At 40.8% G+C, this 24,402-nt stretch overlaps 1 protein-coding gene across 3 annotated transcripts in view; it reads right to left on the bottom strand.

The window, feature by feature from the left end:
• dcc (DCC netrin 1 receptor) overlaps window positions 1-24,402 on the bottom strand; it is a 367,931-nt gene that overhangs the window by 76,090 nt on the left and 267,439 nt on the right. For all 3 annotated transcript variants that reach the window (XM_054756233.1, XM_054756232.1, XM_054756234.1), the window contains exons 17-21: window positions 23,570-23,808; window positions 22,670-22,808; window positions 11,423-11,530; window positions 8,505-8,699; window positions 5,921-5,953 (exon numbers count right to left, since the gene is read on the bottom strand). In XM_054756233.1, the coding sequence (XP_054612208.1) occupies window positions 5,921-5,953; window positions 8,505-8,699; window positions 11,423-11,530; window positions 22,670-22,808; window positions 23,570-23,808 (714 nt within the window). The remainder of the gene's footprint in view (window positions 1-5,920; window positions 5,954-8,504; window positions 8,700-11,422; window positions 11,531-22,669; window positions 22,809-23,569; window positions 23,809-24,402) is intronic.

The following is a 24,402-nucleotide window of genomic DNA, read 5'->3' on the forward strand; positions in this document are numbered from 1 at the left end:
AATTTAAGCCTTTCAAACTCATGGATTGGAGCTTTAGGAAAAGATAAAAGGTAGGATATAAATTCACTTTAATGTCTATCTGCAGATTCAATTTCATTAAAATCTAGTGGTGCCAAATATGTTAATTTTGGCCCTGAATTACTGTGTACATGCAATTTGTAGTGTGGCGTGGAAACCAATACAGCGTGCTGCTGCACTAACAGTGCGAGGCCTACGTGAAAATTATGACACTTGATTTTCTTCCCTGGACTTTTTGCTAATCAAAAAAATGTAAATGGCTACTCTGTTGACCTTTGAAACAAATTTCACAGCCTAAGCCTAATTGCAAGTATTTCCCTGATGTTGTACAATGTTGATTACACGCTGAGAAGCTAATTGTTGATGCTGTATCACGACAGAAGTGTGTTAATTCCATGACACGGGATATGTGATGTTATACATATCGTTATCGGCTTATGTCGATATCGGAAATTGAGAGTTGGCATATCGGATATCGGCAAAAAATCGCACATCCCTTATTACCACATCTAACTTATGTGGAGACACGGGGAAATAACCATAAAAGTATACCTTACTCGATAACTGTGCTACAAAAACAACCAGTTAGGATAATTCATAATACCGCTGATAGAGAACATACTTACCTTCAAATGATCATACTTTAAGGAAATTTATCGTACATAACCGATTTGACGTTACTAAGGACCACCTGCTACATACAGTAAATCATTACCACAGACTGCGCTATTTCAGCTTATTATGCATTTTTTTAACCTTTTAAATAAACTAAAAAGGACTGTCGGAAAAGAAACTGCAGCTGGCAGAACAGCGTCCCCACCTGGCTCCAAAGAGGCACCTGAGACAATACACAATGACCGCTCACACAATTTAGGAGTGGCGTAAAAATGAAAGAGGGGATAATAAGTTAAAAACATCATGTAGAACAAGAGTACAACATTTTAAACATATTCAGATTTTGCTGTTTTGTGGTTGCGCACACACTTCTATAAATAATTTATGCTGCAAAACTAGTCCACACTTTTGTGACTTCCAGGCTGACTACTGCCAGCAGGTCCAAAACGCCCCTGCACATATTCTAACCAGAACCAGGAGAGGAGATCATCTAAGTTCAGTTTCACTTCACCGGCTACCTAAAAAATATAGAATAGAGTTTAAAAAATTCTCCTCCTCACCTACCAAGCACAACATGGACAGGCACCAAGGCACCACTGTATCCTAAAGACCTCTTGGTCCCTTACCATCCTAGTAGAACTCTACGCTCTCAGAACTCACGTTTACTCTTGTTTCCGAACTAGAGTGGGAGGTTGAGCCTTTAGCTGTCAGCCTCCTCTCTTGTGGAAAAACATCTTTCTGATTCAGTCCGGGGAGCAGACACCTTCTCTTTATTCAAAAACAAATTTAAATCTCACCTTTTCATTATCGCTTATAATAGTGCTCGTTAAACAGAAATTTGCCCTTAACCCTAATACCTCCATTAGCACCTCCCCTCCTGCCTTCACTTCAAAGATGCTGTGTGGAGAGAGGTGAAGGCTGAGCGACAAGCCCAGCCTTCCTGACCCTCATCTCCATCAAACCCCAAATTACTGTAATTTCTATGGTGTGTACACTGGTATGTAAGTTGGACCCACTAAATAAAAAATAAAAAAAAAGATTTGTATATACAGTTGTCACACGCTACATTGCGGTTAATTAATGAATTCATAAATGACCGCTGTTTTGTGGTTGACTATGAACTAGTATTCTGGTCACCAGCTGTCAGTACTGTTAGACTGATGAGACGTGATACTGCACGGAGGCAGCCATGGCAAGTCTGACATGACATAGTGCAAAATAGTTATCCTCCAATTACGTGTGGAAGTGGTCAGTTTCTGGCTTCTTACTTTGTCCTTCTTCCCCACTCCGTTTGAAACCCTTTCTCAAGTTTAGACCACGTAAATTGGAGACTAACGTTATAGCTCGGTCGCATGCGATGTTTAAAGCGGCGGCCGTCTTGTGTCCCTGCAGTGATCCTGTAGCCTGCGCATTACAGTTGAGCAATGTAGTGTAAACAACAAATTATAGGAGTGTAAAGGTGCCAAAGGGGTGTTATATCATGGAAAGTAATAAACAGCTTTTCGATGATTTAAATACAAAAATATTCCATTTATTAATATTGAATCCTACTTCTAAATCCTAAATTCACTTATTGCGGCTGGGTCTGGAAAGCAATTAACAGCGATAAAGGAGGGACGACTGTATATAGGCCGCACTTCTCTATTAGCAATAGGTGTCCACGTTGTAAAATGGGATATTTAACACACAGAAAGATGTTGGACGGAAAGACTTTAAACTTTAAACTAAATTTTCCGAACAGTGTCGAAGGTGCGTGTAAGAGTAGCCTGCCAGAAAAGTCATTCATCGCTGTCCTCCTCTTCCTCCTGGGAACTAAAACCACTGAAGTCAGCATCACAAATGAACAGCCTCATAATTCTTTGTCAGGCTCTCTCTCTGTCTTTCGTTGTCACTCTTGGTTACTTTTGTCCCGAGGCAAGTTATAGATTTAACTTGGGCTATCCTCTTTATCACGCAGTAGTCCAGCCTTTTGAAACCCGTTTGTGATAACAGACGGCTGGCGGTCCGAGTAGTCCAAACAGAAGCTGTACTAATTCTACACTTGATCAAACTTACTTAAGATGTGTCATAAGACTTCAAAACTTGAAATGATCTTCCCCTTCACTCGTCGACGTCACTACTTCCTGAAGCTGCACTCTAAGCATCATGGGAAATGTAAATTTGTTGCATCACTGTACAAGCCGCAGGGTTCAAAGTGTGAGAAAAAAGTATCGGCTATCAACGTATCAACGGAATTACGGTAGTCTTCCCTAAAACCCCAACCTGGCAACACCCCTAATAAATACCACAACCTTCATCTTGATGATATTTTATATGATGATCTATGAAGTGTCTTACTAACCCCTCTTTCTTTGTCTTTCTCTCTCCCGTGATTGGTGCTCCTTAGCCCCGGGAGATGTGATCGACAAGGGCACTATTGCACCCTCACTTTCATCTGCTCTTCACTGACCATTACTGTCGCTGCTGTCATCTTGGGACTATTACTCTTGTTGCTGTTGTGCCCATTGTTCTCTCCTCCCCCCCCCCAGTTGCTGAACCCCTCCATCCTATCGTCTCTCTCTATCTACCCTTTGTCCTTCTACTCAGTCTCTCTACCTCAACCCAACTGGTCGAGACAAACAGCCACCCACTAGAACTCGGGCTCTGTTGGAGGTTTCTTCCAAAGAGGAAGTTTTTCCTTGCCTTTGTCGCCAAGTACTTGCTCATTTGGGGTTCAGTTGGTTTCTCTTAAACGTATAAGCAGCGTAGTTCTCGACCTGCTCCATGTGTAGAGCCTTGAGATAACTGTTTGAAATGGTGCTATATAAATACATTTGAATTCAAACTAAATTAACTGAGATTGCCCTATAAGCGGCACAGTGGCAAAATGGCGACAAGCAACATTGCGGAATTGAACATGCCAGTTCTGCAAATATGGTGCCACAAGTAGTTAATACTTTACACCAGGAGATGGCGGACATCTGCAACTTCAATCTGAGCAACACTTGTGGGCGTGTTTTTATGCAAAGTTTAGGAGGTTATAGACTTTGAACCACCGTGTGCGTGCGGGAGCGAGTCCGCTCGCCACAGTCCACACGCAGCATATACTTGAGCCGATGCTTTGCTTCGGGGAGGCAGGAGGGGATGTGGTGTGTTGTCACAACAGCACTAATGGTGAGGGGGGTAGTGGGAATGCAAAAAAAAATGTGAAAATGGCAGCATACGAGGTACTATCCGCTGGAGACTCCTCGACAGAAAATGCACTAATAGATAGAGAATAGAATAGAGAATACAATCACCTGGATGTGTGAAAATATTCAAAGGCATAATAGATAGCTACATAGATACTTTATATTCATATATGTAATCATTGCGGTAATAATAGCGGTTGAGGCAGCAGTGCTGTTCAAGATTCCGCTGCAAATGACGATGATGATTGCTGGGTTTGCTTGAGAGATGAGGAAGAGTATCACAAGTGGATCAGAAATTTTGATGAGCCTGTTGATTAGCCGGTGGGATCAGACAAATTCTGAGCCTGGTGACATCATAATATGCAAATTAGATGAGTAAATTTAAACTTTGGGTCATACTGATGATTGTTCTCATTTACAGTATGCCTTTTATCTAAACATTTTCAAGCTACAACGTTTTGAAATAGTAATGCCAACCTTAATTAATGCCTAAAGGGTTAATTAAGGTATAATCTTGGTATAAGATTCGGCTAAAACTCGATTTACATCACAGTCTAGGAAGGTGACCTGAGGACCACCTGTACATACGTGTGAGAAGTTGCAAATGTAGGCTAGGACCTCTTTAAGAGTCATCATTAGCGGCATGTAACGCGATGCTTTTGGTCTGCTGAGACTGATGAAAGGCCTGCAGGACTGGAGAGCAAAGCGTGAATTATGTCAGCTCTCTTCTATTGTCTCTCAATTTAACGATGACAAAATGTTCTCCTTCTGCTTCTTGTTATCCGCCCTGCTTTAAAGAAAAAAATCATTTTACTGTGCTGGTTCCTTAGAAAAATCAATTCGGCTTAGCTCAAAAATTAATAACCTCCTTTATTTTCTACTTTTGTGTCCTTGTTTTAGCAGAATTATTCATCAACTATTTCCTCGCCTCATTGCTCCCTATCACCTCCTGTCACTTTTTACTTTAAATATACTTTTTACACATTATAATAATGCAGAAGCAGACAATTATATTTGGTTTTTAAAACCTGCAGACCCCAGTACAGGGGTCATTGCGGTTGCATTTGTGTTGCTATGGTAACCGGAAAATAATATCAACTAAAAGCTCAGTGAAACCAGTTGTAGGAAAACAGAAGACAATTCAAACCACAAACACTTACATGGAGAAATGTCTAAAACACGCAAGCAGTCAGAGAAAAGCATATGGCATGAATAATTTCATTAAAAAAAAACTCGAATGCCACCGTTTGAAAGCGAACATGTAACCAACCCTTCCAACCATACAAGTATTGTTCTTCTACCACTAAAACTCACTAACGAGCAGCATTTACACTTACCCGATAGCATAGATAGAGTATCTAAATGGTCGTAAAAACAGGAAGCATCATAGTCTCCCTTTTCGTGCATTTAAGGGGGTGTAGATATATTTTTCTCTTTATAATAATGCAATTATGCTTGCTTTATTTAAACCCGCGGCACATTCTAAAAATACAATTTAACAAGACAACTAAAAAAAAGGCAAAAATGTCAATCATTTTAGTATTATAAAGTTAAAGACGTCATTTTTTTAAAAGTTGTAATATTACAAAAAACAAAACTACAAATGATGGTGATTTTTGGGGAAAATTGGGTTGCAGAAAAAGTTACAACATTATAAGAATATTTTGGAAAATTACGTTTGGAAAATCTTCTAACAAGATAACACAGGTATTACGAGAAGAACATTTCCGAAGATGAGTTAATTTAGGAAGAAAGTTGCAATACTTGGAAAATTAAACAAAGAACCGAAAAAAAAAAAAGCAAAGAAAATTCTCCAGAATACTTAAATAGTAGGCTACTGCATAAAGAGGTAGATTAATGCATTATGAACACATTATTACCACACTAACTAAAAGTCATCAATAGACATCAATGACCTAATAGTGATTGATGTCATGCTTGTGTGTTTGGGCCATTTGTCACAAAGCATGAAATTGCATGCATACATGCATGCGTGTGATTAATGACAAGTCCTTTTAAAGGTCATTGCTACAAGTGAGACAGTTGTCCAACTTCAGGTTGTCTGCATACATGTTGATTATGTATGAATTATTTGCATTATATATGAATATACTTGCCTTGGTCATTTGCCATCTTGTCTGGATGTTCCACTGAACAATAAACAAAACAAAACAAGAACAGATTAAGCACACTGACTGCATACAGAGGGAAGAAGCACATTCATAGAATATGAAGGTTTCTACACATATAGAGTTTGTATGCACTCACTATTGAAATGAATGTCAAATTTATACATCCAGGCTGAAATATATACTGTACATGCATTCACTTAATTATTATAACAAGTGGTGCTGACGGTTCCAGGCCGTGTAAACTTCTCATTAATGGTCATGATTGACTGCAGCTGATTTCTCTTTGGCAGCATAAAGTAACAAACAATACTTGCAACAATTGGGAAATCCAAGGAATTCTGTGAACATCTAAGAACTTGTAGATTTACACAAGTTGGGAAAGTCTTTTGGAGCCATTTCTACAAAACAGCCGATTCCAACATGATCATTGTAAACAATTGTAGTACTGTGGCAGTTGAAAGTAACATGCAGTGTTGGTCTCAAGCAGGTCTTTACTCTTCAACCCCAACAACAGAATGATTGTCAACATAGGAAAATTCTCCTTGAAGCCAAAACATAGTCCACAAACCACACCGCCAACCCAACAGCCAAATGGGTGAGAGGCATGCCCTGATGTCCACCACACAGCCCCCCGCGAACACCCACACCCTAGGGAGATGGCAATAAGCTAACAGGGGACTTCACCAGTCTGCCACAACGGCTGTGTAATCCTTCTACGGGAGTAGTAGATGAAACCCGAGAGTAACAAGAGGGAAAAAGACACCCAAAATTGACCTGTGAAGGCTCAGCAGGCGGTGCAGGGGGGTGATCACGTTGGCGTCACCAATGTGGCAGTTGAAAGGAACACAGTGTTGGTCTCAAGCAGGTCTTTATTCTTCAACCACCAACAACAGAATGAATGTCAGCACTGAAACTTCTTTTTGGCGGCAGCACCTGCACGCCTAAAACACAGTCTGTAAACCACGCCCCCAACCCAACTGCCGAAAGTGAAAGGTGTGCCCTCTCGTGTCCATCACAGTACAAATGTATGGATGTCTTTGTTTTTCAAAGAAAAACACATTTTTGCACAATTCTCCATCCATCCATTTTCTTCTGCTTATCTGGGTCCGGATCACGGGGGCAGCAGACTTAATAGGGAAGCCCAGACTTCCCGGTCTCCGACCAACTTTTCTACTTCGACCAGGAGGACATTCCCAGGCCAGGTGTGAGACGTAATCCCTCCAGCGTGTCCTCTGTCTATCCTGGGGTCCTTTCCCAGCTGGGCATGCCTGGAACACCTCACCAGACAAGATGCTCGAGCCACTTCAACTGGCTCTTCTCAACGTTTAGGAGCAGCAGCTCCACTCTGAGCTCCTCCCGGATGGCTGAGCTCCTCATCCTATTTCTTAGGGTGAGTCCAGCCACCCTGTGGAGCAAACTCAACTTCAGGCACATTGTTATCCATTTCGCAAACAATGACAATCAATCAGAATGTTAAAGTTGTAAAATTAAAGTTATTCAATAATTAATCCAATGAGCCGATGAGGATGAGAACGATTAACATTTTTGCACAGCTATCAGCAACTGTCACTACTCCATATCTCCCAGTAAGGTTGTAAATCCGAGTTAATCCATTTTCTAAGACTTATTGATTATTAGAATTATAGGGAGCGTGCCGTGCTCAATGTAAGCGTATTCCGGCAGCTGTTTGTCCAAGCTTGTAAGACCCCTTTAGCTTGATGGCCGCCTTAATGTCTGGTGTCCATCATCCAATTCCGGGGTTGCTGCCACAACTGTCACCTGCCTGCCTACCGGACGCCTCAGCAATGGAGCCACAGAATACGGCCCATTCGTACTCAATATCCCCGGCCTCACACGACACAAATGTGAGTTGAAGATTCAACTGCACCCTCACTATACACGGTCAGGCACCCTCCCCAGCCATCCAATCCAACGCATCACGATGTGGTGATCAGTTGACAGCTCAGCCTCACTCATCCGAGTGTCCAAAACATGTGGACGCAGGTCGAGGGTACGACCACAAAGTTGACCTGCGGCCTAACGTGTCCTAAGGTGTGATCTCAGGTGTTTTGGTGTCAGGTGAACTTATGATCAGTTTGAACATGTTTCTGGACAAACTCCAATAAGTGAACACCACATGGGTTCGGATCCGGGAGGCCGTTGTTCCGCCGAGTCACAGCCCTGTAGGTCACATGATTGTTACCAACATGGCCATTGCATTCTCTCAGTGCATGTAACCTACAGGTAATACTAGTGGGGTCGTATGTTTATATTTGAGCCCATGTGTATAATTTTGAACCTGTGAAAATGCAAAATAAAATAGCAAAAGAACAGTTCAAATAAATCATTAAGGGCCAGAAATGAATCTGTGCCATTTGCTTGTTGTCACTCTCTCAGAATAAACTTACATTTCTGTATGTTTTTTCAACTCTAAATCTCATAATGCACATATTGAACTACGTACTCAAAATGTGTATCGGCCCATCTGAAGCAACTTTATTTAATTTTTTAAATAAAGATGACTCATTTGAGTAACATGAATGGACATACAGTAGAAAGGCCTACTTACCTTTGGCTGTCCTAAAGTGGACAGGTTCTGATAGTGGACCAACTCCTTTGGCGTTCTTAGCCTGGATCCGGAAGTAATATACCGTGTCAAGGTTTAAATCAACAACCTGATGGGTCAGCCGGTCGCCGCTGATTGTCTCCATCACCCAGTTGTCTATTGGCATGTTTTTGTCCAAGGTGTAGTACAGGATGTAACCTGTGTGAAATTTATAGCAATGATTGATTTTCAAAAAGCTTCTACAGTCCAAAAATAAACCGTCTATGCCAGGGGTGTCCAAACTTTTTCTACCGAGGAAAGCCTACTGAAAAATCAAAGAACGTGGTATTTTTATCTCATTTCTTTTGTAAACAAGTTCAACCCAATCCAACGCGGATGTGCTAAGAAGTTATATACTGTATATTTTTAAAGATATACAGTATATTAAAGATGTTTGTGAAATATGATAGAGTTATCATAGAGTATTAAAGTTGATATTATATCAACTTTTTCTTTTTATGACATTTTGCTCCTTTTTTTAATTTTTGCTGTTATTTTCTTGTTTAATTGTATTTTTAGAATATACCACGGGCCAATACAAACAAACACAGACGGCACACATGCCAAAATTTGGACACCCCTGATCTATGTGAATGATATTGATGATACCTGAGTGATACATATTGAAAAATACCGTTATACTATTTTAGAATGATGTTGTATACAGTTTAGCACAGCAGTTTAATATGTGGAAAATACATGGATAATGAATAAATGAAACTATCTATGACGGTGAAATAGTTGATCCCGAAGAAATGTTTCACTCTACAGCAGTGATTCTCAACTGGTGGGTCACGACCCGGAAAACTTTTCAGTGGATCGTGGGTCTTTGCTTGAGCAAATGATCCCATGTTCATGAATGCACCTTGCGTTGTTGTCTGTGCAATTTGCTTGCTACGCCACCAAGAGGTGTGTGCCAGGTATATGGGCCACTTTGTCAAGCTTGCGCGGGAGGGGAAGGACACCAAGCCGGGACTTAACGTGCCGTCCGTCCGACACACAGCCGCAGGAGAAGAGCGCACGATAAAGAGAGAGACAGCGTTGCACCGCTGCAGCTGAGCTTGTGTCGTCCCTTTAAATATGAGACATTTGACAAGTCTGAGTTGAAAAATTTCCGCAATTCACGTCACTGCTTGTCATTGAGGGGTGACGGTGGCTCCCGCAGCCAAACCACTTGAGAATCACCACTCTACGGAACGCTGCCGCAGAGCTCGTCAAGTGGATTGCCCTCAGGAAAAGGGAGAACAATAGAAGCATGTGGATGTCTGTGTGTGCAGCCCAATAAACACTTGTACTTTCTTTTAGTGTTCATTTTATCGGTGACATGAGATGAGGTTGATGGCTGGTGAGGACTGACTCCTTTTTAATTGGTTGCTCGTTAAGAGGATAACCAAACAATAGAAGAGACTAATTCACTTTGGTTAAAAAAAAAAAAAAATCAAATTTTTTTCCTGGCAAATGACAAGCACCTTCCAGCTCCCACAAGCCTGACCCCTTCAGGATGGATCGGTACTGCAAGCGCCTCGTGGATGACATTTCTGTGCATTTTATTGTCTGATTAGCAAGAATAATGATGTCACACTTACATGAAAGACATCATACAGGCTGTAGAAGGTCATGGCATATAATAAATGTTTCTGCAACATTACATTATTGGCGATATGCTGAGAAACACAAACTGGCAGGCGCCATGAGCCAACTCAGACTAACCGCTCACGGTGGCTTCACATTAGGTTTCTGCCTGTATTTGGTTTGGTTTGGTTTGGTTTAGTTTATTTGAACATGAAGGTTACAATGGAATACATCTCATGAATCATTCTTTGACAGTTCCACATGTCCAAAAGGAGTAGGAAGAAGCAAAGCTTATTTAATCTACCCCCCATCCATTCTACATCTAGTACAGTACATGTTGTTCACTTCCTGCTTTCCATGTCATGTTTTCAGTGATAGTCAGGATAACACATAATAGATAACGGTAAGATAGCCCTCCCCCCCCAAAAAAGAAAGAAGAAAAAAAAATTGTATATATATACACTGTATATATATATATATATATACATACACATACATTAATAATAATAATAATAATGATGACAATAAATAAAAAAGAACAAAGCTTTTTTTTTAAACACAACAAAGAAAATTATAAAAAAAATAAAAAATAAAAAAAATAAAAAATAAAATAAAATAAAATAAAAAAAAATAAAATAACAAACCTGACAGAACAATCAGGACTCTTCTGCCTTGTATTTAGCAAACATCAACTGCTTGTATTGTTTTTTGAATTTGCTCACCTCTGTACATTGTTTGAGTTCTTTACTCAATCCGTTCCATAATTTAATTCCACACACGGAAATGCTGTGGGTTTTCAGCGTAGTTCTCGCATATAAATGTTTTAGGTTTAATTTTCCTCTAAGGTCATATTTCTCCTCTCTGATTGAGAAATACTTTATTAGGTTTTTGGGTAACGAGTTGTTATTAACTTTATACATTATTCTAGCGGTTTGAAAGTGTACTAAATCTGCTAATTTTAATATACTTGGCATTATGAATTATCCTCACAGATCTTTTTCGCAGTACAGTGAGTGAGTGAAGATTGCTTTTGTAATTATTTCCCCATATTTGATCAGGAAATGTGCAAATTCAGCGATTTTTACTGAAGAAAATATGAGAAAAACAATTGGAATCATACAGAAAATATATTTATAATACAGTTGACAACTATTAATATTTATTATGTTATTGTTACATTTTTGTTTGTTTTTTTTCATCATGACAAGTAAGGCTTTGACTCACCTGCCTCCCCTGACTGCACCTGACTGGATCCAGTCCTCCCATGAGTAGACAGTATATGTATTTGCTGTGTTTTTGGGAACACTCACCTGTTATCCGCCCGTTAGCCTCCATTGGTGGTTGCCAGCTGATTAAAATGGCTCGGGGCCGTCCCTCCCGACTAATAACTGTCAAGTCTTTGGGAGCCGAGTTGGGAGCTGTCAACCAAGCGTGAAGAAATGGTGAAACCAAGCAAAGACAAAATGTTCACACAATACCCCTTACGACTAAAAGCTCTGCAAAAATGACTACCTTTAGAGAGATAACATGGAGCAGAACCTGGACCCGACCGTAAGACTTTTGTGTCTTCAGGTGTACGTTATCACATAGGAAATATTCACAGATGAAAATGAATGTGGTGTTTTTGTTGGTGCAAACATGCCCCCCTGCCTCCGGCTTGGCCTTCTTGGCTTGTGAATTTAATGTTGTTAAAGCTGCACCATTAGTCCACAGATGATGCGAAAGCGATGCTTTCCAGTGTAATAGTCTACATGTGGTAATCCAACCTTTAAAAAGTTGACCACTATATAATTAAGGTGTTTCAACCAAATTCATGCAGTAATTTGTTTTTTTGTCATCGTCATTGTTTTCAGGACCTTGCACGTCTTTCTTAAAAAAGACCAATCAGCATCAGTTTGAATGGTCTCATTAGACCAGTGGTTCTCAATTGTTTTCTATCTCCCCGAGGAGACAGAAATGTTTTCATGACCCCCAGATTTGAAATATTATTGAGAAACTGATAATATCAATTTATTCATCTGTACTGTACAGACTGAACTTGAAAGTGAAGCCAGGAAAATAAAACAAAGAGCTGTGATGCATACAAGCTTCACAGTTTACAAGCATACAAGAGCCAAATTGCATGTTGAGTACGATAAATTTGTACATGTTCGCAAATCTGCAGTAACACTGAAAGTACCCCCCCCCCCCCGCCCCCCGCCCCCCGCCCCAGGGGTGCCTGCCAACTATTTGAGAAGCACTGCACTGCATTAAACTAAGGTTGGATTTACACTACATGGTTGAAGTGACTCCATTCCATTTTTTTCTCCCATGTGGCCCAGTTTGGATATGCTTCATGGCAACAAAAGCGGGGAAAATCACATATCCACAGATCCTAATCGGGTCTCAATATGTAATGCATATAGAAATGTGACTACAGTATGAGTAGAGAGATAAGATATACTGTAACCTGTCATTGGGAATGCTTGGCTGTGCATTGGCAAGCCTTTTCAAAAATTGCTTTTTTGTGTGTCACAGATGATATAGTCACATGGTAAAGGTACTCTTTATTTAAAAAGACAATTTTTTGTAGTTTGAATTGAAGCAAAGAACATATAGCCATTGAAAAATGTAAAAATTGATTGTTTATTGAGTGTCTTATTAGTATTTCTGCTATTGTGACAAATACATCACGTCAGGCTTGGGTGGCCAGCAGAGTAATGCTGAGGTAAACACTTTTGCGCATATACACTATGAAGCCTGCTCAAATGAGAGTCAAAACATCTTTTAAGACCTAGGTTCCCAAAGTGGGGTACCTCTAGGGCAGTGGTGGGCAAAGTATGGCCCAAGGGCCACATGTGGCCCGCCAAGCGTTTGAATCCGGCCCGCCAGTTGCTTCCAAAGTATTTAAACCTTTAACATACAAGCTGGCAACATGACTTGCAAGTAGTCAGAGTCAATCTGAGAACCTTTTGATGGTTTAAATAGCTTTTCACTACCTCACCTATGGTGCCGAACAAACAGTCAACAAATATGATGTAAAACACAACTTAACCTACCCACTGCACTGTCTGGGAAGTAAAAAACGAGGGACGTTCACCTACTCTTCCATAGTCAATGTTTTATCATTCATATTGTGTATCACACATCCTTTATTCATGTTCACTCCGGTTATCTTATTCAGTAAAAATACGGTAACATTAACTTCGTTATTTGATGTGGTCTGATGTTTAAAGTGCTCCTGAAAAAAGGGACACGTTTACAGATAAAATAAGACAAATAATGCGTAAAGTAGTGTGCATGTATCAAATGTATAGTCTGACCCCCCAGCCAATTTTGTTAACTTAATGCGGCCCTTCGAGTCAAAAAGCTTGCCTACCCCTGCCCCTGCCCTAGGGGTAGGCAGAGTGCCGTGGGGGTATGTGAATAAAAATTAAAAACTGCTTGACTACATGAGCACCGAACACTGAAATGTACATCATGCGCTCGAATGCCTCATGTGAACAACAATAGCAGGTAGCACAGTGCAGAAGAAAGGTGACAGCATGAAGTTGTTCATTGTTCTGAGTACATGAGATGAGCAACGTTTGATGATGACGTTGTACATTAAAAGGTTTTAATCTTGGAGATTTTTGAAGATCATTTATATTGTGTGCTAATTGAGAGCTGGTCTTCTTAAATGGTGCTGTCACTAATTAGTGCATTTCCTGTGCTGCCATTTGTTTGTTGACTGGATGCACTGACTGTTAGAAAGCCTCCAATTTTGCACATATAAGTAAATTTATGCTTAAACGAATAACGGCTGCAGCGCCCTTCTGCGGGCGCTGCAGCCACTTTGTTCGGCGGCCCTTGAAGACACCATGTGTGACGCAGATCGAGACTTACGTGTATGACTTTGTCCGACGCTGCACAGACAAACGTGCATTTTCTATTCTTCCTTTCATCTCGTCATTGTTCACAAATGTTGATGCTGTGCGTAAATGCAGAGAGGTGAGGTTTAATAATGCTAGCTCTGGGCTGCTGTGAATTTTTGCTTGGTGCACAATATCATGCTACATGTGCTCACATGTCCATTCGGCTCAGTAATAAGCCTTGTATTGAATTAATTTCCATATTGATTTCTGTACGTTATCTGCCTTTGTTTTCATAATTATTTAGACGTTTGTGTAACATTAGTTGCAGTGTACTGCTTATTTCCATGTTGTCGCAGACCAAATCACAGCAAAAAGAGCATAAAGTTCACAGTTCACCACATCTTACCACAGTTTGTCACCACTTGTTATAAATAAATTCACCAAACACAAGACAAACCTGCCAGGAGATATCTTATCCCTTTAAAACCCTCTAGGTTTTAAATTAGTAGCCTATGTGTGCAGTTGAAAAATAAGACACGTGATGTTTTAATATAATGTCATAATATATTTAATAATATATCAAACATGTTTTATTGTGTAGTTTATGTTTGTTAAGTGTGCAGGAGTAGGGGGTACATGACATCCACTCAGATGTCTGAAGGGAAACGGAACTGCGACACATTTGGGAACCACTGTTCTAAGACAATCTGAACAGTTCAGCTTCATCAGTTCATGCTCAAAGACGAGATAAGACAAACTGATAAAGCCTGCGGATGAGAGGTGAAACATCTTCTAAGAAAACCTGACCAGTCCAGTTTCATTAGTTAATGCTCAAAAACTAGATAACACAGCCCCAGTCTGTAGTCCTATGTAGTCTTTCAGCATAAACTGTGCTGACATGTCACATCTCATCAAATAAGAAGCGTGTTCATGTTCAAAACATGCCCATTAGGCTTTAATCACTTATGCAGAAGCACAAAGATGGCGTCACGTTGGAACGAGGCCAATCAACCGAGCGCACTGCACTGAAAAGTGAGTCACATTAGCGTGTCAGCAGTAATATGTAGGTGACGCTTCATGGGGTTTGAGGGTCAAGACATTTTTTTCACATTTGCATATATTCATATTTTATGAACTTGTATGAAGCCGAATGAGCTTGATCTCAATACAGACCAGCACATTCAGTCATTTGCTTACATGCAAACTGCTTTGGGTGACTGACAGGCAATAAACTTTGGCTTTAAACTTTTGCCTTCATCCTTGCATTTGTGTGGTGTTGTTGTATCTTACAATGCATGCAAGAATGCATGTCCCCTCAGAGCTCAAACATAGTATGATAACCCAAAATAAGTTCTGACATGTGCACAGGAACAGGGAGAGCGATGGAGAACACTCTGCCTCCATCAAGTTCAGCGTTTGATTCTGTGAAGAAGGGACAGGAAATGGTTGTTGGTGGAAAATAAGTTTCTGGCAGGAATGTGAGGAGTAGACTGAGGGGGTCTGGTTTTGGAGGGCTTTGTGGGTGTGGGGGAGACCCCCACTCCAACAAGTCATTGTCTGTCAGTGAAACATACAATCGTGAGGCTCTTTTTAGGAGAAATTTAGATAGTGCTCACCACTCCAAAAACTGCATGAGGCTGCAAATAAAAGTGGTAAGAAATCTTACCTTGTTCTGTGTTTTTTGCAGTGTCATGCAGGACAAGAAGCAGGCGACACAGATGTCTGTCTTCCAGTTGTGTTTGTGACCCCAATTATGTTACGTGAGGGGGGGCGGGACATTGTGAGGTTTCTTGACAAACTGAAATCTTGGATGGGGGATTTTGGAGTGATATTGAGGAGTTCCGTTAGTTGAGTTTGATGAAGTTGTTGGCATGATGGACCGGATTGAAATATAATTATGTGTGTCATCGGCATAGTAATTGTAGTTGGCGTATTATTTGTCTGAATGGGAGTATGTACAGAGTAAAAAGGAGGGGGATAAGTACCGAACCTTGGCGGACACCTTGGAACAGGAGGGCGATGAGGTATAGTTATTGCTCTATAAATTGCTGTCTGTTGTTGAGTTATCACCGTGCGTAGCCTACACTGCCAGCTACAACATGGGGTACACATACATAATCAAAGGCAATCCAATGCAAGAGCTGTGTTAAAAAATATTATGTAATAATGTCCATATCTGATTGACACGGTCATGAGTGTATCGATAACGCAGAAATATGTTATTTTACTGGCATATAGCATTCGGTGTTTGTGTGTTTTGACTTTGTGTTGAATTGGGAGTTACTCTAGCAGGTGTGAAAATGCAATAGCAAAAGTGACACAGGTCACCAGCGTCCCCCTTTGGAGCCAGGCGTGGAGATGGGGCATGATTGCAAGCGTCTGGCGGTCCATGGTCTGGCGAGCTTCCACCCGTAAGGCCCAGCCTGAATAATATGAAGAGGCAACCTCCGGATGCCACCTGGACGCCTCCCTGAGGAGGTGTTCAGGGCACATCTGACCAGTAGGAGGACGTCCTGGTAAGACCCAGCACATTCTGAAGAGACTTTGTCTCTCAACCTGGAAGAGCTGGACGAAGCAGCCAGGGAGAAGGACATCTGGGCTTCTCGTCTAAGGCTGCTGTCCCCGCGGCCTGACCTCGGTTAAGCGGAAGAAGACGGATGGATGGATGGACGGACACACACTGGTTTCATTGATTTAATTTATGTGTTCATTATTGCTGGAAGCTGTTCCTTTAAATCGTATCAACAGAATGGGAAGTTCCAGATATGTCAGTTTATTACTGAGTGGAGCTGAGAGGATAACGCACTCACGTCAACAGCACAATATTATCAAGTGGTTTAAGAAATGGTATTGTATTGAGATTTCATAACAGATAGAAATTAAGATGTGTATGAGATTCCTTTTTTTTACATACCAATAGCAATTATGAAGTTATTAAATAGCGGCATGAGATGCAGTAAAGTTAGTATTTCTTCTTTTGTTATGTGTGGTCAGTGTGCGTGCGCGTGTTGTGTGTTCAGAAGCGGTGGACCACTGTGGGGACAGAGTGGGCTCCGTCCATCTGCTCTCTCTGAATGTCAATGTATTCCAGCACACCCCAAGGGAGCTGGTGGGTTAATGCCGCTCACGCTTAATTGGGTGACAAATCCGACAAACATGATTGTAAACACGCTGTAAGGGATACCTTGACATTTTGATTCTGGTCAGCTCTTGTGTTTCATTGTTGTAGACGATTGTCATGTTGTTGCTGTAGGGTAGTGTTGCTCACACCAAACCCACCATTTGTGTTTTTCCTCATTAGAGCTAATCACTTTTCAGAGACACAAACAAGGAGGGGAAAGTTCAACACTTTACTGAATGATGCTAACTGCATTTACTCAGGTTGCACCTTGATTTCAAATAGAACTTCCAAAGAAAACATTTTCCCTCCTCTTCATTTCGTGTTTTCCATGTACATTTTGATGGATTGATATACAGTCATGGAAAAAATGATTAGATCAGCCTAGTGTCTTCCGTTTCTTGCTCATTTTAATGCCTGATACAACTAAAGGTACATTTGTTTGGACAAATATAATAATGACAACAAAAATTGACTGTAAGAGTTAATTTAAGAGCTGATATCTAGCCATTTCCATGTTTTTTATGATAACCAAAATCACTTAAGTTCTTACAATAACCAACAAATTAAACTCTTATGAGATATCTTTTTTGTCATCATTATATTGGTCAAAATAAATGTACCTTCAGTTGTATACTTTGGAATACTTCCAGGCCTTTCTCAATCCCACTGACATACCTTCCATAGAGGAAGCAGAGTCTGAAGGACAGCACGTGGACATGAGGTATCTGAGGTAGCCAAAAAAACGACACAGTGGCAAATTTCCAGGGGTAGACGTGTCTGAATGGCTGTGGATGTTGAGGCACTGTCTTGGTTGACACCTCTCTTCATCATTGCACGGAAGCCGAGAACAGTACCTCTGGACTGGCAGACTGGGGTGACGGTCCCCCTTTTCAAGAAGGGTAACCGGAGGGTGTGTTCTGACTACAGGGGGATCACACTCCTCAGCCTCCTGGACGCCTCCCTGGTGAGGTGTTCCGGGCATGCCCAACAGGGAGGAGGCCCCGGGGCACGCTGGAGGGATTATGTCTCACAGCTGGAATAGGTTGCTGAAGACCAGGAAGTCTTTACTTCCCTATTGAGACTGCTGCCTCTGCGACCCAGATAAACGGAAGAAAATGGATGGATGGATGTACGGATGAGTTTTTTTTGTTGTCATCATTATACTTGTCCAAACAAATGTACCCTTAGTTGTACCAGGCATTAAAATGAACAAGAAACTGAAGAAACAAGGGTGGTCTAATCATTTTTTCCATGACTGTATGAGACAATGTACATATGTGTTTTGTCACTGAGTAATATCTGTGAATATTCTCATTCATCCAAGTCATTGTATTCTCAGGACATGTAATGGATCGCAACTGGACTGTTCAGGTTGTCTTAGAAGAAATTTCGCCTCTCATCTGAGCAGGCTTCATCAGTTTGTGCTCAAAGACTAGCTAGGACAGCTGTAGTCTGAGGAGATGGTGCAGGATACAAAGTACTTATCCTCTAAGGTAGCGGCACGACCAAACAAGCGATGTTCCACTCTTTTGTGTTACAAAACGACAGTCGTTACGAGACAATGGAGTCGGGCCAGCCAACAACAGTCATTTGGATGGTATCACTCTCCTTATTAGTTTTCTATTCAGTTGAGACAGTAGTCATAGCCGCTAACAAATAAACATGACACTGTCCCATTTGGTTCCAGGTACTATCGTGACCATTGTTACAAGTGAATGAAATGTTAATGACTGTGATTCCTCTCAAACAACTGTCGACTACAAAAGTGTGGAACCAATCTGGTTTGGGCACTGGACTAATATAAAAGCACTACTTCATTCACATGGAGAAAAAAACAGCAAAAGTAAAACAGGATTCATAACCATTGTTTGGCAATCATGTTTTGGCTCAATTTTAGCGGTAGAGGAATAATATTTGCACCGTTCAAAGTGGCAGTTAGCTTCACGGCAGGTGATGTTTGTCATGGAAATCCTGTGATTTTATGAACTTATTAATGATATAATTAATGGCATAATCTCAAAGTGTTGGCTTTTTTTCACATTTGCCCATTTAAGTGCTTGTGGTTGGAATTTTCCTAAAATTTGCTTTGTTGAACTTTAAGCTGACACTTGATTATCTGCAGAAAATTGTACTTTTTTTATTTTTTAATTTTGCCCATCATCCACAATCCTTATGTGAAACATGAACACGTCTTTCCCTTTTCTGTGCATTCTAAAGAGAGAAAAACAATTAGCATAAGGGAGCTAACAATGCACATAATGGGATACCACCATTTAGACTGTAAAGCCCTATAAAAAACCTCCAACAACGTTTTATGGTTTTATATACATGCAACAACAGGTACTTTCACAATACCACGTGATACTTACTTTGACCACCGGAATTTATTTCCTGGGCGCATTAATTTCACAGAGCCCACAGAGAGAAACTAGCGCTACTTCCGTCAACAACAGCAGCATAGAAAGCGTGTGTCTGTTTGCAACAAGTCAGTTGTGTAAATAGAACACTTTTGGTATTTTTTGTTGTTTTTTTAGGGCTTTATAGTCTAAATAGGTGTGTCCTGTTACATGCATTGTTAGCGCCCACGTGCTAGCTGTTTTTCTCTCTTTACAACGCACAGAAACGGGAAAGACGTATGGTCCTGTTTCACATAAGGACTGTGGATGATGGGCAAAATTCCAAAGAGTGCAGTTCCTTTAACGACTGGATGTTCAGCAATTTCCTTTAGCTAAATGCTGACAAAACTGAAGTTCTGCTTGTTTCTGTTGCATGTATGTTATCCCACAGATGGTTAAAGGATTAGGTCCACTCGGTCTAAATGTGCATCCTGATCTAAGAAACTTGAGGGCTACTTCTGGTTATTTTTGTTTTTTCACCTCCAGAACATTGCAAAAGAGAGAAATGTTATCTACCACTCTGAGCTACTTGATAATTCATGCGTTTGTTTCCTCTACACCGGATGAGTGGAATGCCTTGTTTTCCTGTCTGAGTAAACCCTCAGTGGGCTGCCTGCAGTTTGTGCAAAATGCTGCTGTCGGGCTGATGACAAAGTCTAGTAAATACTGTCACATAACTCCTTGACAGCCTCCTGACACTGCTTACCTGTGAGCTGCAGGGTCCAGTTTGAAATACTGCTCCCTACCTAGAGAGCCTTAAATGGGCAAATACCCGCATTAAGTCAGGATTTGTTTAAACTAGGGATGAGCCGGATACTACGGATACGGATTTTTGACAAGTGCGAACATGAAACGAATACAACTCTTTATTATCTGTAATCGTGATGAAGTCACGCTCTGTGATTGGCCGGTCACACACAGCGACCGCCCCAGGCTCGCTGGCTGGAGCGCACAGGCAGCGCCTGTCTGTATTGTGTCACTAGCATAAAGGAGCACCCGGGTGAATACGTTTTATAACCCTATCATTCGCATTTTGCTCCTGAAATAAGTCCATAAAAAGTGAATCAAACTAGAGTCAAATTTTCGTGCATCTGTATATAAATCGACACGTCCCCCACAGCTTTTCTTTGTTTACATCGCCAACTCTCACATTGATCCGCGATGACGTCTCAGCCGCACAAGATGCACTTGTAGCTAACTAGCTATGTTACCAGATGCATTCTTATGGGCCTGTGAACTGCACATTGTAGAAAGAACATAGAAAATAAAACTGGAAAAATACAACAAAACTGAAAGTGGTAGAGTTGATAAGTCTTACAGATCACTTACACACATGTACAGTACACATATACTGTAGCTGAATAACAAACAATAAATGTAGCAACTTCTGATCAATCCATGTCAACTTCAGACTTAAAATACTGTAAAGTACAGATTTAAGACACGCCCATTTCCGGTTAAACCACACGACTTCCGGTGTATGCCCCGCCCATTCCGAGTACAGGTAAGGATACAGATAATGTAGATGGGTGAACACATACAGAAACAGATAGTGGTGAACTCGCTCATCCCTAGTTTAAACTGTACATTCCCTGCCAATCTTTGAGGTCATGTCATCAGTTTCTCCTGAGAACTGCAACCGAAATCCATAAAAAAAAAAACACTTCTCTTCAGACAAGCATTTGACTGTTTGCTGATTACACTGTATTTTACTGTATTTTAATGTTTTTATTGTGCTCTCGCTGCATCTTATTGTATGCTATTATTCTCTACCTTTGATTTTATTATTGCATTTTGTTGTTTATTATTTTGTAAGTTGTGTTTTTATTTTGTATATTGATTTAGTGATATAGCATTTTATTGTATGTTATTATTTACTATATTGATTTTATTCAATGGCATTTTTTTGTATGTTATTTTTTTCCATGTTGAATTTAAGCTGTCAAGCACTGTATGACTCATGTCTGCGAGAACTGCTCTCAAAATAAAGTCTTACTGTAAGAAGTGCTGCTGGTCCAAAGGAGATACCACACCTTCAAACCACACGCTTAAAAACCATCACAATATTCTTCAGGAATGTTATGTTATTTATATATTTCCCAGTCCACCATGTTTGTGGGGAATCACAGTTGCACTTTGTTTTGGGGAATATGTCAGTCTGTATGCCAACAACTTCTTATTTTGGGCAGTTCCTGTTCTGTCTGGTGTTCCTGTTGCTGCTCTGTGTTTTCGGCAGCCTGGTCTGGTGACTGGGGTCGTCGCTATGAGGCAGGTGGACGTACTTTGCAATTAACTCCATTCATAAACTCCATTCATAAACCCATGCTGTGCCTCTTGTTGAGTTTTGTAAGACTTTTTATTGTTCTCTGTCTCCTTTTTTTGGCGTCTTCTTGGGCTGCCTTGTTGCTCGGCTGACAGCTCATTGTTTTTATTCCTGTTTTTGTCTCCTATTTCGACAAAGTGAGTTCTTCCTTATTATTATTTTATTATTTTTTTTGCCTTTTCCGCAGCTCTGTCGTTTTTAGTTTGCTTTGTACTCCACTCCTGGCATTATTGTTATTTGCTCTAGTTTATGCTTGTGCATTACTCAGCAATAAAGCATTTTTTGTATTCCATCCATGACTCTCGCTGAGTACTCTAAAACGTACCCTTTGTGTACGTAATATTGTGTATGCGCTTTGAGCTATCCATCCATTTTCTATGGCGCTTATCCTCACTAGGGTTGCGGTTATGCTGGAGCCTATCCCAGCTGACTTCGGGCGAGAGGCGGGGTACACCCTGGACTGGTCGCCAGCCAATGGCAGGGCACATATAGACAAACAAACATTCACACTCACATTCATACCTGTGGACAATTTAGAGTCACCAATTAACCTATTTTTGGAATGTCGGAGGAAACCGGAGTACCCGGAGAAAACCCACGCACACACGGGGAGAACATGCAAACTCCACACAGATGCCCAACGGAAATTCGAACCCAGATCTTCCCGATCTCCTGACTGTGTGGCCAACATGCTAACCACAAGGCCACCGTGCGGCCCGCTCTGAACTACTGGAGCTATATTTTTCACCCATTCCAAACAATGTGCAAACATTGTTAATTCGGCTCAAGTCTCAGCCAAGAAAAAAGAAAAACCCATATATGCACTAATCATTTTTGTGTATTTTCCCTCACAAATAGGGACTGAGTGTACTTGTGTGATGTACCTGCTTCATAGGTGGTGGCGTGTGCTGTCATACTCCAGGTACTGGACTTGCGACCTTTGGTTACCATGACTGCAAACTCATACATGGTGTTGGGTTTGAGGCCAGTGACAGTGTGGCTGAGCGCGGTGGTGTCTGCAGACTGGGGGGAAAAAAAGGCATCATTATTTATTAACTGTTGGCCTATTCTTACAATACCTCTGGAAACGGTTTGGACACCTCTGCTTTAAAGTGAACTGTAACTGTAACGTCCCTCAACAAGTCTTCAATAAAGGTAAAAGTTACAATAAAAGTTAATTAATCAATTTCATTCCTCGTTTATATGTATTTCACATTGTCTTCTGCTTGTAAAACTCTAATTATTCTCTCTCCGTGTTCATATTTTCCCGTGTCTGGACTGGAGGAATTGGATTTACATGATTTCTTATGGGAAAAATGGATTCGTTTTTTGTAGGTTTCACACCTTTTGGAACAGATTAATAATAAAAACCGAGGCTCCACTGAATTTAAAGATTATTCAATGAAGTTGACATGAGCTAAAAAAAAAATACACTGAATATTTTGTTTCCCCCCAAAACTATTGTGTGCTATTCGTGTACATATTGCTGTGTAAAAAGTTACAGTATGATACAGGGGATGGTTTAGTTTGTGCTTTGTCCCCACAAGGTGGCAAGTATGACAAATGCATTCCAGCCATTGCTGATCGTTTTTTGAAAGTGGGCATGCTGTGAAAGAAGCAGGTGAAAAACTAAAACCTCTACAGAAAAATGAATAATGCTGACTCATACAAAACAAGTTAACAATCCATTAAAAGGACAAAGTCACATGAAGTCGCTGAGGGTTTATTCTGTCGTCACCATTTTAGTGATGTAGAATGACTGCACTTGGATAGTCTGCGTTTACCTTGTACTTGCCGCTGGTGGAATAGCTGGTCTTCCACTTGACTGAGTAATAGCGAACTTCAGATGACTTCTGGTTTTTGGTCATGGAGTTGTCAGCCCACGAGACCCGGACGGAGTCTGAGGAGAGAGCCACGGCTTGTACCCCAACAGGGGGGATCATGGGTGTGCTGGTGTCTGGCATGGGAGTGGGGTATTTATCAAAGAGGTGGAAAAGGTCATCTTCAGATGGGTCTATGGGGTCTGACAGGGTTTGATAATATGACAAGAGTGTTTGGAGGACATTGATGAGATTGTGTGATTTGTACAAGCAGTAAGGCAGGCATATAGTTATATATTTTGTCATGGAGCACAACGTTATAAAAGGAAATGCGTGGGACAGACATGCACGTTTGGAAATGACATGCAGGGAGGGAAGTTAGTTGAAGAAAATGATGCAGGATGTGGATGAATGAGGGAGGGGAAGGGGAGAGAACAAATGTGGAGAGAAAAAGACAAAGAATAAGAGGAAAGTTGGAGACAAAAGTTTTGACTATCAGAAAGATACTGGAGCCACAGATCAACAGTGTAGAATTGAAAGTAGCAGAGAATATTGACTCATCAGTTACTGCAGCGTTCCAACGGTTTTCTTATACAACTGCAAACATTGGAAAAAATAGTTTGTTGGTTAGGGGATGAGGTGAGGGTTTTTTAAGGCTTAAGGTTTGGTTTGGGGTTAGGGCTAGGAATAATAGCTACCTGTAAGTGTTGGGGTTGGTATTAGGGCTAGGGATAATAACTACCTGTAAGTGTTGGGGTTGGTATTAGGGCTAGGGATAAGAGTTAAGAGTTGGTGTT

The sequence above is a fragment of the Dunckerocampus dactyliophorus genome, chromosome 17, assembly GCF_027744805.1.
Source record: "Dunckerocampus dactyliophorus isolate RoL2022-P2 chromosome 17, RoL_Ddac_1.1, whole genome shotgun sequence".
Lineage (NCBI taxonomy): Eukaryota > Metazoa > Chordata > Actinopteri > Syngnathiformes > Syngnathidae > Dunckerocampus > Dunckerocampus dactyliophorus.